The following is a 17,640-nucleotide window of genomic DNA, read 5'->3' on the forward strand; positions in this document are numbered from 1 at the left end:
GCTGGTGTCCATCACTGGGCCAAAGCAAGTCAGGCGGAACTTACTGGCTAAGAGCCAGATGAAGATCCTGTGGGTCACATGACCTCTTCAGAAGTATGCGTGTGTTGGAGACCTTCATCTGGCTGAGGGTTGTGATAAGACATGATTTTGTCTCGTCTTCCTGGAAGGCAAATGAAAGTGAATCCCTTCTTTCGGAGCAAGCGTGACCTTCGTCGTCCTCTCGGGCGGAGCGTCGAACGAGCAGAGTCACGCCGATTTGGGCACCGGGGAGCTGGAATAAATGAACACGGACAAAGCAGGAGCGTGACGTCGCTCGCGCCATGCACCTTCATGCTTATTTACCCCCCACGCGTCCCGCCAGGAAGGGCGTATTTAAATCGGGCAGAATCACAGCCCTGCTCTCAGTTTGATTTAGACCGTCAATAAAACGCATCGCCCGATGAATCTGAATGAGTCCTTACCAGATGGGGAGCAGGGGGAGGGGGGAGGGGGGCAGGTAAGTCCATTTGCTTACCTGCGCCAAACTGCCAGTGACAGGAGGCCAACTACCAGTTCGTCTGCCACCCCGTGATTCCGCTGGTTGTCCATTTCATCCCCCCCAGAATGGTTCCCACATTTATTGCACCCAGATTGACTTCCAGATCAGCAATCATGTCCCCAGCACATGGTTCCGTTCATCGTGTCTAATCTTACAAAGATCTGGTGAAGTTTTTAAAGTGTTACTATCGATATTATGGCATTTGATGAATCTGCGGCAGGTTTCTGTATCATGACAGAGCAGCACCCCCCTGGGTAAATATTAACACATCCATCAGGGACTCTTTGTGCTGAACGTTACTCATTTAGGCAAATGTCTCTCTAAACAGTGAAATTCACTGCGATTTATGCAGAATAGCCTGCACTGCGAGCACTCTGCATATTTTAAAAGTGAAGAGGGCTTGACAAATGTCAGATCTGCGGGTTGTCAATTAGGCAAAGAACAGCCAGAGCTAATTTACTTCGTTAGTGTGATGGCTCGTGGCACATTCCCACAAAAGGTCACCACGTGTCACACGTCCAAAATAAGGACCTTCGCATATTTTAACCGTCCAATCGCGCACCCTCGTTTTCTCTCTGCCACACCCTCATCTCCACCTGATTGCAAACAGCCACTGATAACAGACCCTTGTTGCATACAAATCAGCATCAAAAAAGAAAAAAAATCTCATTATTAATGAATTAATTCACTGTATCGATACAGCATTTCCCTCCTATACACAGCTGCTCGTATGACTTGTAAAAGATGTTTACACAAAACAAAATTAAGCCAGCCGCTCAAAACACACCGCAACAAGACAGACCGCAGATGCATTTCCCATGTATTATAAATTAAAACTTTAATTTGGTATATTTTCTTTAAACCATTACAGTACATTAGTTTTCAAAATACAGGGATGAAATGCAGCCTTGGGGAGGGAATGTGCAGATTGGCCTTTGTCCTAATGCTTCGTATTACACACCAGTCCCACGCCGAACACCGTAGGTTCACACAGTTTTCAATCCATAAATCCTCTATTCATAGTATACAAAATAAAATTTTTCAATATTATTGCAATTTTTTTTTGCATTTTGCCAGACAATGAATCAGCAGTGTGAGCAAAGAGGGAGTGTTTTAGCGGGGCGGGCGGGGGAGAGCTGAGCCGGGGAGGGGGTGTGTCCCCTCTGGAGGATCCTCCTGGGCTTCGTGTATCTTCTCCCGTCGCCAGGTCGACACGCTGCTCTGCAAAGCGGTGTCCCTTTTGCAGTGAAGTATTGCTCTTACTTAACAGTTCCATTATAAAGGTTTCATGCTTTTTGTATGCACAGTGTAGGGGGGGGGGACACTATTTCTAAGTGGGAGAGAGAAAGGCACCGTCCAGAGAAACCAGGTCCTCTGCGGTTCACAACCGCTAACCAACATCCATTCTGACGGACAAAACTCGGAGGAAACTTCCGGTGCTGGGCCCTGCTTACATAAGTTGGGGAGCCACGGACGGATAAGGTAACAAACAGTGGCACTCCACTGTTCCCCCCAGTGACGGCGACCCAAGGGCAACAGGCCGTGCAGAAATATCAGGAACAGATATCAAGAGGAGAGACCAGAAGAGGAGGAGATGAATGCATTGGTCAGGTATAGTCTTTACGGAAGATAAAGAGGAGGTGGGGAGGAGGTGAAGGAGCTAAGCCCAGATGTGGGACAACCCTGTTACATCTACATGTTCATAAAAAGAGCACTGAGACGACAGGGGCGGGAGGCTAGTAGGGGATGCTGTGCTGGGAAGGGGAGGTTATACAGTGTATCACATATACTTGGGGGGAGGGGGACGCTCAGCAGGATCTTACAGGGAGGATGGTACACAAAAGCATACTGGAAAACACACACTAAGGATGATAACAGACTTGAAACTGACAAACAGAGGGTTTGGGATTTCCCCGGTTAACAAAAATGGAACCACACACTTACAGGATTAAGAGGTTACATCTACTGACATCCCAGTAACAGCAGGGCACAAGGCCCCTGATGAGAAAACTCTGTTAAAGTACTTTGTTGGACACCCCAAAGTGAACTTTGAGAGGATATACGAGTACTGTGCACGCTTTCATTTGTTTGCACCTGGTCTGGGACACTGAACATGTACATTCTTCTGTGCCCTACATACTTGATGCTTTATGAACAAGCATTTCCCTGTGGGATCAATAAAGTTCCTTAAATTTTAAATCTTAAATCGCTCAATAGACGATGCTAAGAAAAAGTGCGGATCAGATCCAACAAGCAGATCTGAACTCCAACCAGCTTCTCTCACTTAACTGGTCCAATTAGTCTCCACTGGTAAAATTATTTCCTAATTATCATCATCATCTGCTTCCGTTTTCAAACGGCACAGCACAGGACGACAGGTGCATTGCACACAGGTGGCTGCTGATCTCCAAACGCACATGATCATTTAATTCATCTACCCCACAGAGTGAGCTGGCTGTTACAAATCACCGACTCCCACCACAAGAGGGTCTGCACCATCTCTACTCACCGTTACCCAGAATGCCCCTTCCAACTCTACACAGCCACTGAAAATTGGGGCATTCAGATAATTGCATCACTATATTCATGTCACACAGGCACACACAGCGAATAATGCATGGATTCTGCGCCGGCCTGTGGTCTCTGCTATGAAAACATATGGCGCATTGGTCAGAATCCGCATTTCCTCTTGTGGCCAGCAGGGGAGCTTTGGAGTGTGGTGACATTTTTGACCTGTCCTACTGTGTTCATGTGTGGTACCAGCCTTAAAGGAGTCACACATATACAATACAGAGCAGTTTGCAATAGTATGGCAAAAATCACAGTCTATTAACCATATATCCCAATTTTGCCATTTTACATACATCATCGTTTACCCCTCACTCCCACAACACCCACCCTGCCATTCAATAAATAACAAACATACGTGAAATGTGTGTTGCATAAACTTATTTAATTCTTATTGTATTTAGTTGCACGGAACATTGCTGTGCAAAAGCGTTAGGCAGTGAAATAAAGTGTTTAAATCTAGTCTTATCTGGGTAGCAAGTATTTGCTCAGAAGCACAATTGAACATCAGAATACATGCAACTGAGCAATAAACAAAATAAATGTATAAAACATGATCTCCAAAATAACTGATATCTAAGAACACAGCATCAGGTCCCAAAACTCTCCCTCAGCTCAATTAATCAATTAATTAGTTAAAGGGTTAATTAGTTAAGTAACTCAATGAAGTACTGATTAGCCAAACATGGTGGTGTCTCGGTTGGGGTGATATGATCATTTTCTTTGACTGCCTAAAACTTTTGCACGGTAATGTAGGTCTCGTCTATTTAAAATGTTGTCTATCCAGTGACATGGTTCGTTCAGGTATTAGCCTTCGCATTGTTTTAGCAGGTTAGCTTACAGATGACTCAGATTTCGAACAGCGGAGTAATGAGACAAAAGTCAATATCGCAGCTGGCGTGTGACGTTTCGTCCATTACAGCTTTACACGCTGGCAAGTCACTCTCTACAAAAACTTCCTTCAAACAGGGCCCACATGGCTCATGGTCAGGGTGCAATTTCCTGCTAACATCACTAGCACCTCTTAGTATCTTTAGACCGTTGGGCAGCTAACCGAAGTATGACGTCCGCTGTGGGAGAACGTGTGGCGTCTGCACACGTGTTACGAAAATGATCACGATCTGGAATTAACCTGAATTCATGTGAATTGGGAACATTAAAAAGTAACTGATATGCATGTGATAATACATAATTAGCGCATGTGTGAGGGTGACGGATAGTAACACTTCATGACGTTATTGTTAGGGGGGCACAGCGAACACTGCTGCCTCACATCAAAAAGGCCCTGGGTTCGACCCCGGGTCCTTTCTGTGTGGAGCGCACACACTCTCCCCACGTTCACATGGATTTTCACCAGGGGCTGATTGGCATGTCTCAATTGTGTGTGACCCACCCAGGTCTGGTCCCCGCCTGTGCCCACTGTTCCTGGGATAGGCTCCAAGCCCCCACCCCCATTAAGCGGTCATGATGACAGATATTGTTATTTTAGCATCGATATAAAACAACATTAATGCTACAACCATTTCCATTTTTTTTTATCCTGGTTAACCATCATACCGAAACACCCCTGGTTTACACCCACAAACAGGACAGTCAGCAGGTGATCATGTCTGACATGAAGACAACAACAAAAAGCAAATATACAGATTTAGTTGTAAAAAAAATGTCAAATGACTGTAGCTATGATTTACAATTGATTTCGTTAAGCATGGGGTCCCTGAATGACTTAAACGACTCACAAAGACAAAGGAAAAAAAAAATAAAAAATTTTGTGCAGTTAGTTTGCACTCCCAGTACACGCTGGCAATTTTAACCTACCTGAGAGCTGACAATCTCCCCCCCCCCCCCCACCTTCAGTGCATTAGCGGTTCAGGTATAGTCACGAACCATGCAATGACTCAACATGGCCAGCAGGTGGGGCAAAGTGACAGAAGAAAAAGGGACACAGGAAAAAAATTACAAACTGCTGGAGTGGAGGCAGGTAATGCAGTGTGATGGTGGCCAAACTATACGTTCAATGAACACCCATCACCTCCCTCCCCCCCCCACCCCACCCCCAGCAGAGAGACTCAGAGAATCTGCTGGTAACCATTAAAACTGGACAGATAGGATCGGAGATCCTCTCTCTCAGACCGTTCTCAGGAAGATCATTAGTGGCTTTGGGTAAGACATTCAAGACAAATGGGAAAGGGAACTTCTGCAGGTATACAAAATAGTGTTTATAATATCATGGCAATAAATCTATATTTCTGAAGAAAAGAAATTTCTAATAGTTAGCGATTAATTTAGTAATAATTAGTAAGGACTGCTCGTCACTACGTTTAACATGGAGAAATGCCGAGATGGCTTGTTTTTCACATCCGTGAACGTGCCAGCGAATGAATTAGCAACACGGGCAGACAGAGACAAAACAGACACAGAGCAAGTGTCAGAGAGGGACAAGACAGACCACAAGCCGCACAGTCACACACCCCCAGTCAGCTGCCAAGCACCTCTACCGACACCCCCCGGAAATCACAGTAGTCAGTCGATTAGTACACAGATGATATTGCTTAAGAATGAGAGAGACACGACATAGAGCCGACAGGCGATGTTACAATACACCAAGGGTGCTTTTCCACTGCACTAGGTTCTGAACGTTTGGTACTTCAAAACAGTACCCAAGAGGATGGTACTTCCTGTGTTTGTTTTATACCGGTGTGATAATCTGGTACTGCCAGAAGCATTACACCATGAGGCAGGGTGGGCTGGGCTATGTGCAATATTAATAATCAACATCATGTGTTACGCACACGCGATTCTCACATTGCAAGGACAGCCACAGTCAGCTGGGTTGAGATCACACATTTCCACACCTTCATACTGTCCAGACATTACAGCGCAGGAGGTTCAAGTTCCACTCAAACATTTTTACGCTCTTAATAAACAAAACTTGGCAAGCTCTGCAATTTTAATGATTGCTTTTCAAGATTCTCGTACGAGTTTAAAAATCAGTTTAGTGCCTCAGTTTGCATGAGCTCTGCGTACATCTTGCGAGGCCCTCATTTTCAACCTTCCCATCCAAATCGCTCCTAGACAGGTTTGTGAAAAATTGTGGACCTATTTTGCTTTGTAAATATTTATTGCAACAAAATCACTTCGCGATATTTGATTTTTTTTCCCTATATTGTGCAGACCTAGTATAAGAACTGCTTTGAATCAGAAGTTCAGCACCTCGTGCAGTGGAAAAGCTTTCCCCGTAATTTAACATTTGGGTTTTTTTCCCTTTTTCCTTTTCCTTCTGAAGCGGATGCAACAACAATCATGGAACATAAACGAGATGAACTCTGACGTACAAGAAGAAAGTACGAGAGTGCCACCTGGTGGCGGCGGAGACGACAACACCACAAACACTGCATGAAAACGGCCCAAACCGGGGGTGTGGGGGGTGTCAACCCAGCCCTGAGTGGGTGCCGCTGAAGGGGGAGGTTGGACCCACGTCAGTCCTCCTGAAGCAGGAGCGCCACCCTTTGGTAATGCATAGTACTGCAACCTGGGCCTCCAAAGCACCAAAGGCTTATGACGCAGAGGACATTAAAAACAGACAACAACAATGGTACAAAATAAATGGCTGTATTGTGTTTTCCTCTTTCAGTGTCAGTTTTTTTTTTTGGCTTGTTTCAGTCTTTTAACTCAAAAATCATGGCGGGACAGCATGGAGCAGGGTAGTCTGCCACCTCCTTGGGGGGGGAGGGGAGCAGTGCTCGTCATGGGAGGAAGGGCTCGTCCTCTTCCTCAGCTCCGCCAGGCCCCGGGTCACTCAGGCACCGCATCAGGCGCTGCTGCTCCTTACCGCCGTTCTGCTCCTCCTGCCCCTCCTTTTCTGGGTCTCCGAGGGGCACCTTCATCGTCAGGCCGCCCATGTCCTCATCCTCTTCCTTCAGCGGCACGGCCTCCTTCTGGAACTCGTCCACCACGCTGACGTACTCCGGCGACTGCGGCGAGGCCAGGTCCACCTTGATGATGGGCACGTTGCCCAGGGTGGGTTTGGGGCCGTAGTTCTGGGGGTCTGGGGATGAGGCGACCCAGGAAAGGAAGGGGCTCAGACACTTCATCACGAGGATCACGGACAGACCATGAGCCCAGGGGCATAGCTGGAAATTCTAGGCCCCGCAAACAAAACGTCACCTTTGACCCCCCCCTCCTGGCTTATATTACAGTCTGCATCGAGACTTTCCCCACTGCAGAGTTGGCACAAGGAATTAAATGGGAATTTTATGGTGAAATAAAAGCCGCAGATGACAGATGAAGGCCAGCAGACGGCACACAAAGTTTGGTGACTCAGACACATAAAATATATGTACAGTGCTGCTTCGGAGGATGCCAGGTGTAGTAAGGGCAGCCTCATGTGATCTCACAGACATCTTTCTTACTTGCATTTGTCGTACCTTTTCACCAAGGGGACTGAAATTTTTTTTGCTGTTTTTCCAGATTGCCGATGGCCTCCGCCCCTAACACCCGCGATGGGAAGTACATCTTATAATTTTATGCATCGAAGGGCTCCTGAACACTACCAAAGTATGCATGCGCCTACTGTGCCTCTGTCAGGGACACAAAGTTGTGTGTGATAAAGGTCTCAAGACCTCCATGCCCACACCAGAAGGTCCCTGATTTCATGCATTGTGACTTCTCTGCATTACTTTCCATCTCAGAGTAAGGTCTGTCTCGTGAAGTTAGCAAGCTGTGAGCTCTCTCTGTCATTCATTGGGATAACAACTGTGGCAAGCGCAGCCATGGCCACTAGGGGGCTCTCTGCCCTCCCCCACTCACCTGATGCAAGACGGGACCGGCTAAGCGTGGGCGATTCTGGGGGAGCCGCTGGCACGGTGAGGTAATTACTCATCCTTGATATCTGCTACAGAGCGCAAATAAAAAAAAAAAAAAAAAAAAAAGATTGTGATTAGACTGGGCGGCGTCCATATCACAGACCGGTGCGGCCGTGACGAAAGTGGAATCTCACCTTGTCTATGTCCATTATTTTCCGCCTCTTGAGGAGCAATTCATTCCAGCCGTCCTCATCGGGGTCCCCCACCAGCGTGTGCCTGTTGTAGGAACGCAACTGGATCGGGGAAAGGGGAGGATTCAAGCTTTGTCTCACACACACACACACACACACACACACACACACACACACACACACACACACACACACACACACACACACACACACACACACACTGTACTACTGTGTATTGAAAAACTTGCCCACCTGCTGCCTGGATTGTGCTTGAGGAAACAGGTAAAGAAAAAACTAAATATTAAAAGAACAAAATAAACAGATAAAATTACTGCAAAATAGACAAAATCAGAAAGCAGTTGGAAATCCTCCAGAGCAGGCTAATTAGTGCATAAAGTGCTTGTTAGCTAAATGAATACTTGGACATTAACACAGTCTCAGGGTAGAAGCCTTTCCTGAGTCTCTTGGTTTTAGCCTTCAGGCTGTGAGAAAAACCTCCCCGACCACAGATGAGGCTGCTGGGACTGGCAAGGTCTTTCATTTTCGATGCTGTGCACCACTTACTGTGAGTGGCCTGCAGGTTCAGGAGATTACAACAGATGCGATGCTCTCAATGGGGCAGTTGTAGAATGGCATCAGGATCTTGGGAACCAGTGTGAACATCTTAAGCATTCTGAGGTAGTAGCAAGGCCGCTGGTGGGGGCCAGGTGGGGCTGTCCACGCCAGGTCCCCCATGATGTGGATACCCAGGTATTTGAAGCTGAACACCCTTCTCCACTAGAGTTACACAGACACCTTGTTTTCAGACCGAGTACGAGAACTTACATCTTTGTACTTGCCGATACCGAGTACCAAACAAGTACTTAATGTCAAGATTTGATTAGACAGCAAAAAGAAGAAAATGCCACAAATGTTACCGGCCCGATACCCAATGCCGGTGTTGCTGCATCCCTACTCTCCACAGGCAACGGACCTGATTGCGAGCGGGTTTTAGTGGCCCACCTATCAGCTCTATTGTCTCACCGGGCTCAGGAGGAGACTGTTTTCCTGACTCCTGCTTGCCTGGTTCCGCACCTCCTTCTGGTGGGCCGTTTCATCATTACTGAAGATCCAACTCGCCACGACCGCGTCATCGGCAAAGCGAACTATGATGCGACAACCCAGGGTCTGCACGTTTGAAAGCACAGCTACACAGGGTGGTGATCAGCCCCCAAGTCCTTGAGCTTGCTGATGAGTTTGTCAGGGATTATTGCGTTAAAAGCGGAGCAGTAAACAAACTGCAGCAGGACCAGACTGTGCAGAGCAGATCTATTCCAGTCTCCCACAGCACTACGCAACTGTTGAGGTGGGTAGGTAGCCGTTAGGGGTGATGTTGGTTCTTTTGAAGCACGGCGGTGCTCTGGCTTGGGACTATGTATGAAAACACCGGAGCTAGATATAACCGGAAAGCCTGCAGAGAATGTCTGGGAATGCTCTCTGAGCTTCGCATGTCATCTTTTGATTATATTTTGGTTATAAGAAAACAGCCAATCATCCAAACGGAGGTCGAGACAGATTTGTAACAAACCCTGATATGTGAATAGCAGTGATCGTTTTCTTCCTTCCAAGTCTGGCAGTTCCTTTTTCAAATCAACCTTGTCAAAGTCCCCGGCTATGATGAGGACTGAATCCAAGTTGTGGGTTTGGTGACTGCTGAACATTTATACAGCTCAGAATCTGCGATATCCGTTTTCGCATGGGATGGCAAGTAAACGGCTGAGAAGACAGAATGATCGGCATGTAACCGTTAGCTGCTCCAGGTCAGCTGAGCACAGATGAGAGAGTCATAACCTTCTCCGTTCATCTTAGCCCTGAAGTCATCAAGCTAGATTTCCGAGGTCTGCACGTTCACCAGCAAGAAAATGAACAGAGGTGGTTCATATGGTCAATGTGTCAGTTTTGTACCTCAGACTGCTTTCTTCAGGTCTCTGCTGGTTTGTTGTCGATCTGAAGCATGTCCACCAGCAAGGCGGAGTCGGTTCTTTAAAAAGCTGGGATACCGCGAGTAGACCGCAATCCTAAATTTATGAGTGTCAGACGATCTTAAGTGACAAACGCTAAAACACAAGCAAGTAAAAGCACAATCCAGTCGGAGCAGGCAGGACTGTGTCTGGACCAAGCCAAACCATCTCATGTATCTTGAAGTGAAGTCAACCAAATTGAAACCTTTGTGCTACACTACAGGGATCAAATCGACCTACAAGACAGGAGATTCCCAACTATTATTTTCGAATGAGCACCGTCTCTGGCAGACAACACGGGAGAAACTAAAAGCGGATACAGTGCCGAAAAATAAGCGTATACTTCGACGCAAGACCACAAGCTTTGCGGCTGCGCCCTAAGAACCTGACTATCGATCGGACATCAGTTAAAGCCCCAGGTTATTCTGGGTGGTGAAGGAACCCAGAAAATGCGTCTCACCCTCTGCCGGGTCTTCTGCAGGTTGTTCCGCAGGATCTTCCGGATCTCTTCCTCACGGCTCTTGGAGATTTGGGGCAGAGCGCGGTCAGAGTTGGGCTTCTTGGGTTGGATGTTCCTGGGAAAACGAGAGCACAACGTGAGGCACGCAACCGCAGTGCTTGTCGACGTCTCTCCGAAATACAACTTAGAAACCTAAGGAGATGTGCGCTCTCCCCATAAATCCTGCTTAATGAAAATCAGCAAGTTTTAGTGACCTGGTGGGCCGGAATAAATTCAGCATAGGAGGCACTTTCCAGCACCTCCATGGCCCATCACTGTTCATTAGGAGCTCGGGGTTCACCATGTAACAGCTGCCACTTACCCAGCAAATGCCAAGCTCTTAGTCATCGACCAACCAAACAATACAGACAATCGAAAGATTATTTTTGGAATGCATTTTCAAAACTATTTTTGTAAGAGGCTATATTGTGCCAAGCGGAAGCCGGCGGTAACCTGTGGTCTAGAGCTGGGAACATTTGTCTGATCCCGGGGGAAATTCTTGTGCATACAGCAGCAAGGTTCTAAAAGTAGACAAACCCGACATACACCTGAAAAGCTGGGGGGAGCTGTTAGGGTGAACTGTAGGACACCCTCAGCGGGAGTTTGGGGGCGTGGCTTGGGGCGTGGCATGGGGGCGGGGCTTACTGCATGGACACGGTAGAGGGCACAGCGGAGGGTAGCTTGACGCCGCCACCGCTCTCCACCAGCTCGATGGCTTGCTTCATCTCCATCTTGTGGTAGAAGGCGATGAGCTGTGGCTCCTTGGAGCGTTCTCCTGCGATCAGACACTTCTTCACGTACTTCTTATTGAAGCGGTTCAGCCTGCGGGTAAGACAGTCGCTCGCATGACATGTGCGAACCAAAAGACGCTGATAGCAGAGCACAGGAACCCTCCCCCCCCCCCCACCCACCCCCCCGTATCTCACACTAAAATGCAGTGTCACTGGCGGCTGTCACAGACGTTGAGTCAGCCCTCTAATCCTGTGAAGATTAAAAGCCTGCCAGCTTTGATGTAATCACGTGGGCTGTGTTAAAGAAGCTCCACGCTGGGGGGCTCAGCTGGGGGCCCTGCTAACATTATTTTATGTCGCGCAGCCCAAACATGAGCCAGTCTGTAATATTACTGCAAAATCCCAGACATAACTGTCCTGCAGTACATAAACACACAGACTCCCCATCCCGATCAGTAAAATATGAGCACATTCTTCTGCTGGAAATCCGATACAGGAAGAGAGACCCACTTGTCCTTCCAGTGATGGTGGCCGTAGTGCCCACAGATGTCCTCGATGCCTGTCAGTAGGTGGTCTAGGAACTGGAAAGAGGAGAGAGAGAGTAAGCTGTCATTCATGAGTGCCATCTGCATCAGAATTTGCCGCCGGAAACAGCCCCGAATCTGCGACAGAGACGCAGTGCTGCAGGCTGCAGGCCTCAGCTTCCGACATGCAGGCAGACGTTTGATGCTGCACAGAGCCACAGCAGCAGAATTCTGCTGACTCATGCATGCAACTGGAGGCTTGAACACAGCAGTCAGCTGTCACTTCCTGGGGGGGGGGGGTGGATCTCCCATCTACCCTAAGAGACAGCCAGCAGCCCGACTAGCATCTGCCCCAGAATAGCTAGTGCACCAGCTCCATGGGACCAGCAGGGGGTGCTATTGCGTGGTCTCTTGAATCACTACTGCAATAAGTCAGAAGCAGTACCCAGCACCACCTAGTACCTCAGTCCCACGCAAGCATAACGGCGAGAACAGGTTTGTGAACCGGATGCCCAGCAGGAGATTAGATGTCAATGGTGAGGAGTCGCTGCAAGGCGTCTGACGCCTGGAATCTGACGCCGACTTTGGCTCCAGCCAGGTCTAACCGGGTCTACTGGCCAGGGTAGTCAGCGTTCCGCTTCGCCCATCACCATGGCCACAGCGAGGACCTACCTGCGTGTGGATCTCCTCGTTGATGGAGCGCTTGGTCTCCTGCTTCTTCTTCACGGCCAGGAGATCCACCAGAGGTCGGATCGTCATGCCCTGGTGCATATGGGGGATTACACAGCAGGAGGAATCAGTCCGGAGAACTACAGGCATGATAAAACAAACTTGATGACGTCATCCTTAGCTGTGGCCACAATGCCGAGAGACCAGGTTCAGTAAAAAGTCTCCTATGGACCTTAATGAGCAATAGCAGGAGGTCCCCTCTGCACTCCGTCACCCCACATTGCCACAGGCCACGTGACGAAAAACACCATGACCAGGCATCCAAAAGGTGCAGATAAATTATTCACACTGAGGCAGAGCGGCTTCATCACCCAGCCTAACCTTCGTGACAATACCAGCCACACATAAAAACTACTTCTATTATTTTCCCCGATTTCTACCTATTGCACTCTCTCAGAATCTTGCCTCATATCCGCGAGATGTTTTAATAAATCACAGATCCAGGTGTCCTTGACCCAGCGAACGGCTTGCTGTGGGAGGCCGGAACAGGATTCAGAGATCCATCTCTAACCTACTCTGCAGCATCGGTCTCTGCAGCATAATATAATAGCAAAGGGTCTAAAGAAGGGATTTAATCATTTTTAAGCGAGACCCTTTTATCCGGAAGATTCCGGGGCTGAAAACACATTTAATCCTGGTAGACTGCTGAAGCGAACAAGAGCAGCTCTCCTACTGGGATTTGAACCTATCAGTCGCAAACCCAGTTTGCAAACAGGAGGCTAATGATCTGCCTTGGGAGGACACAGTACACAGATCTCCTACTGCCAGCTCTGCCAAAGGATCTCTCAATTCACATGCCGCAGTGGGATAGGGTCAGGGTTATGGACCTGTGCTATATCCGGAAGGTCACGAGTTCAAATACAGCAACTGGCTGAACAATATTATTACCATGGGGTGTCTGTGCAAGACCCTTAGAACCCTAGACTGCCGCAGGAATGGATGCTGGCTGAGTTCGTGCTCTGACCCCGAACTTGTGCTAACCTGTATATACAAGTGTCTCTCTCAAGGGAACATAAGCAAAGACTACCCAATTTCTCCATGGGGTTGAACAAAGCACAATCACTCATATTATTCCAATTAACTCTCTGAAAGGAGTCTGCATCACAGTAACTACGGCCTCAAGAGTGTTGCAGGGATTGCGGCTATACTTTTCACACAAGACCTACCTGCACAAAGACCGTGAAAAAGATGACGGTGATGATGGTGGTAAGGAACATGTTCCGCATGGGAAACTCTTCGGGATGCAGGAGGTAGCCCAGAGAGAACGCTATCGCCCCTCGCAGGCCACCGTAGGCTATGATGAACTGGTCTTTGTTGGTGAGCTTGACGATGCGGAACTTGTTGATCACGAAAGTGAGGCCCATCACCCCTTGGGGGAGCGAAAAAGGGGTATGAACAAGGGATAGTTAAAGGCAGACAGCTCAGAGGGTGATAAAGTTTTACACTAACACTGGGTAAGGGTGTCGATATGGGGACGGGGGGGGGGGCGGCTATTGTGGTTTTGACGACACAGTGGGCAGGACCGAAGATCGAAACTACTCAAGCCTCAATAGGAAATGCCGCCGGGTGTCGATGAGGAAAGGGGCCAAGAGTTACATGACCATAAACTGAGGCGATTCTAGGGACACTGGGGGACCTACACGAAAAAATTACTCCTTGCCACCCTCCCGCTCCAACTCCAACATGATGAAATTTATTACCACTATTTTAACATGAAGTCCCTGTCCTGTCACTATGCTCAGTATTCTATTCCCCAGAATGTCCGGGACACCCCAATGCCTGGTCCCAAGTACTTCACCACCCTTACAGACACATCACTGACATAGGGGTCAGTTGTGGCGGGTGCGGGCTCTCACCAAGCACACGAGCCACGAGGCAGAGGATGATGGTGACTGTGACGAAGGTCCAGTTCCACGCGTGGAGCCCAGCCACCGTGGAGACGCCGAGGAAGATGAAGATGAGCGTCTCGCTCACGCTACTCCACATCTTCAGGAAGTACTTGGTGGTGGTGTGCGACTTGTGGGAGATGTTAGCCTCCACATAGGGGCGCATGACGGCGCCACAGGCGATCAGCCTGATGGGCGACGTCAACGCGGACACAAGGGGAACAAGAGAGAGCCTTTGATCAGGACCATCCTTCAGAAGTACACAGGCTTAACTGGAATACGGAAAGTAAAACCTTCACCATCAACAGGGTCACCATTTTAACACAGCCATCCTTTATACGGACTCCTACCACAAATCCGTCACAACTCAAGACCACAACTCACCGTCTGCTTGCTGCCACCGGTTATGATACCACATGCTCCCCATAGGAGAACCACACCGGACACAGAAACCCATGAGCTGACCAAACAAGAGCCACCAGGAACCTACCACCCCCAAACCAAGCCTAACTTCTGCGAGATGATCCGGACACAACAAACCAAAACACAGGCTTGGGCATCATGCAGAAGCACCACTGTTACTGAACCACTTGACTGCAGAAGCTGAACTATGTCCGAGTCACAGAGTTCTGCAAACTCAAGTAACATTTTCCCCATCTCGTTCATTTCTTTCAAACTCCAGTTCATTTCTAAACTGGAGTTTCCACAATGTGGAAACCACACAACCCGAAAAGAGGGTATTTGACATCCCGCACGAAGAAGCGGAGGAAGGGAAAGACGGACAAACGTCCAAGAGCTTACGCCATGATGCCGGACAGGTGGAACACCTCGGCAGACAGGTACGACATGTAGCTGTAGACGAAGACGAAGAGCGGCTCGATGACGCGCGTGTGCGAGGTGAAGCGGGAGGTGAAGGCAGCCAGGATGCCGTAGAAAGCCCCCACCAGCACGCCGCCCAGGGACACCACCAGGAAGCAGACTATGCCAAGGAAGACGTCCAGGAATTCGACCGTGCCCACACCAGAGTACTCCTCAAACAGGTGGTACAGGACCTGGGGAGAAGGGGACGAGAAGGTAGTCACCCATCTATCCATCCATTCACTCAAAACTAAGAGACCAACAATTCTGGGACTGCAAAATTCTGGGAGTTTTCCCATTAATTCTGATAAATTCCCGTCAATTCCCATGGAAAGTTTCCAAACTGTGGGTGGGGTGGGGGAGGGGGAGGGGTTACCACTGGCCTACTGGTTACCTCACCTACTTGCTGGCACTGATGGGCAGATTGATATTATATAATTTTTCATTCTCTGTGGAAAACGGAAGACCAATTCCCAGGCCACATTTAATAAGGCCGGTAATCTGAGACCTCTTCTAAGTGATGAATGTGCCAACAATCCCTCGTCCTCCACTACAGAAAATGGCCGATCTCTGATTTTCCAACTGTCTGCATTATTTTAGCAGTTATATCTTTAGCTCTGGTGCTGCTGACTTTGAATATCGATGAAGTTTACATATTAGCTCACAATATCAACCAAGACTGGAGAGACTGGGTCTATGACTTGGCTTTTAACGAATATCGGCCATTAACCGATACATTGGCTTCTTCTCTAGGCTTCTTGTTTGCTGTCCGAGATCCTGAAATCAGTCAGAGCTCCTTGGGGTGTCATTCACACTGCAAAAATGACGGCATAACAAACTCTTTCTCACAGCCACACATCTGCAGTGCCCTGCAAGAGCCATTCATTGAGAGAGGCGGCAGCTAACACACTCCTTTATCTCCGAGGTATTCGGGTCCGGAACAGTCCGACTGCGCACAGTCCTCTGCCACAGAAAGGGTGCTGTGTGCAGAAAGGGCTCGGGCACGGCCTGAGGAGAGAGACGGGGACAGCGAGATCCCCAGAAAGGCTCAGAGAAGAGAGACAGCCGAGCGTGTGTGCAAGAGCGTGCCTGTGCAGGAATGCAGATACCCCCCCCCCGCCGCCTTGTGGGCACCTGTGAGCGTGACTCATCCCCAAATGAGTGTGACTCAGCCTTGCCATTAAGCCGTTTACATATCTTGATGACCATACAGAGACACTATTATTAGCATAGATGTCCTTCGTGCTGTGAGGGGAAGGTATCACTGCAGAATATCAATAAGACTGGGTCTAGCTAATCCTGAGCTGGGTCTGAGTTGGTTTGAACAAGTTCTTGTACAGGAATGTTTTTTTTAAGACCATTAAGGGTTTAACAAACCACAGAAACGTAACCCCTCTCTCTGCCCAGCCAGAGTCAGGACACGGCCTTCCCTCTCTGGACCGCAGTATTTTATTCCTCATCATCTCTGCTCTAGAACAGTTCGGGGCCTGCGGAAGAGTTGGCCCTTTAACAATGATGCAGAAGCACTGCACAACACTAAAGCTGGAATCAGGCCCAGGTACATCACCACCTCCCCCCCCCATGCCACTGCAGAGCTTCCCTGCATTCTGAAGACCCACAATGAAGCAGCTCCATGTCATTTTAGCTTTTATATTTATATATATATTAAAATATACTCAATATGACTCAAAGCAAGATATCAGATTCGGTCCAATGCGGCAATCGTGGCCGATACGGCACCAAAGGCGCACAGGCGCTTTCACACCACAGGAACTTTTTTCAGGAACCAGACATTTTTTTCCCCCCAGAACCAAGAACTTCCGACGTGTTCAGACCACAGGACCTCAGCCCAATTGTAGTTCCTCAGAGACAGTTCCAGAACCCATTTTTAGTACCTTCTCCAGACTTTTTCGAACATGAACTACCGGGAAGGCGCTTACAGCAATACGAGATGATTGGTTGACCACAAACACACTAAGCAATGCCAGTAAGGCAAAAGGTTTCACTGCCAGCATCAACCAAACCAGCTCAGCAAGTGGCTGAGAAGTAAGCAGGTTATGTTGGCAATGTGCAATATTAGGCAAAAATACATTAGTTACCAGTAGGGATGCCCGAATCAACAGTTTCGGAGCTAATCGCTGATCACTAATATAAAAAGACATAACTTATTATTATAAAGCTTAAATAAGAAACTTTGATAAACTGTCGATAAGGAGCAATGCTTGATAGTACTCTTGATCCGATCACGTTACAGAAACAATGCAATCCCCACCGTTCATATAGTCGTTTAAGAACAGACAACAAATGCACA

General features: G+C 48.2%; 1 protein-coding gene across 2 annotated transcripts in view; it reads right to left on the reverse strand.

Moving 5' to 3' along the window:
- Positions 1-3,472: 3,472 nt before the first annotated feature.
- slc9a1a (solute carrier family 9 member A1a) overlaps positions 3,473-17,640 on the reverse strand; it is a 28,725-nt gene continuing 14,557 nt past the window's right edge. For both annotated transcript variants that reach the window (XM_049025132.1, XM_049025134.1), the window contains exons 3-12: positions 15,273-15,523; positions 14,442-14,659; positions 13,752-13,954; positions 12,529-12,618; positions 11,843-11,913; positions 11,247-11,423; positions 10,563-10,677; positions 8,106-8,204; positions 7,916-8,000; positions 3,473-7,154 (exon numbers count right to left, since the gene is read on the reverse strand). In XM_049025132.1, coding sequence (XP_048881089.1) covers positions 6,853-7,154; positions 7,916-8,000; positions 8,106-8,204; positions 10,563-10,677; positions 11,247-11,423; positions 11,843-11,913; positions 12,529-12,618; positions 13,752-13,954; positions 14,442-14,659; positions 15,273-15,523 — 1,611 coding nt within the window. In that variant the 3' untranslated portion in view covers positions 3,473-6,852. The remainder of the gene's footprint in view (positions 7,155-7,915; positions 8,001-8,105; positions 8,205-10,562; positions 10,678-11,246; positions 11,424-11,842; positions 11,914-12,528; positions 12,619-13,751; positions 13,955-14,441; positions 14,660-15,272; positions 15,524-17,640) is intronic.

The sequence above is a fragment of the Brienomyrus brachyistius genome, chromosome 9, assembly GCF_023856365.1.
Source record: "Brienomyrus brachyistius isolate T26 chromosome 9, BBRACH_0.4, whole genome shotgun sequence".
NCBI classification, from domain to species: domain Eukaryota; kingdom Metazoa; phylum Chordata; class Actinopteri; order Osteoglossiformes; family Mormyridae; genus Brienomyrus; species Brienomyrus brachyistius.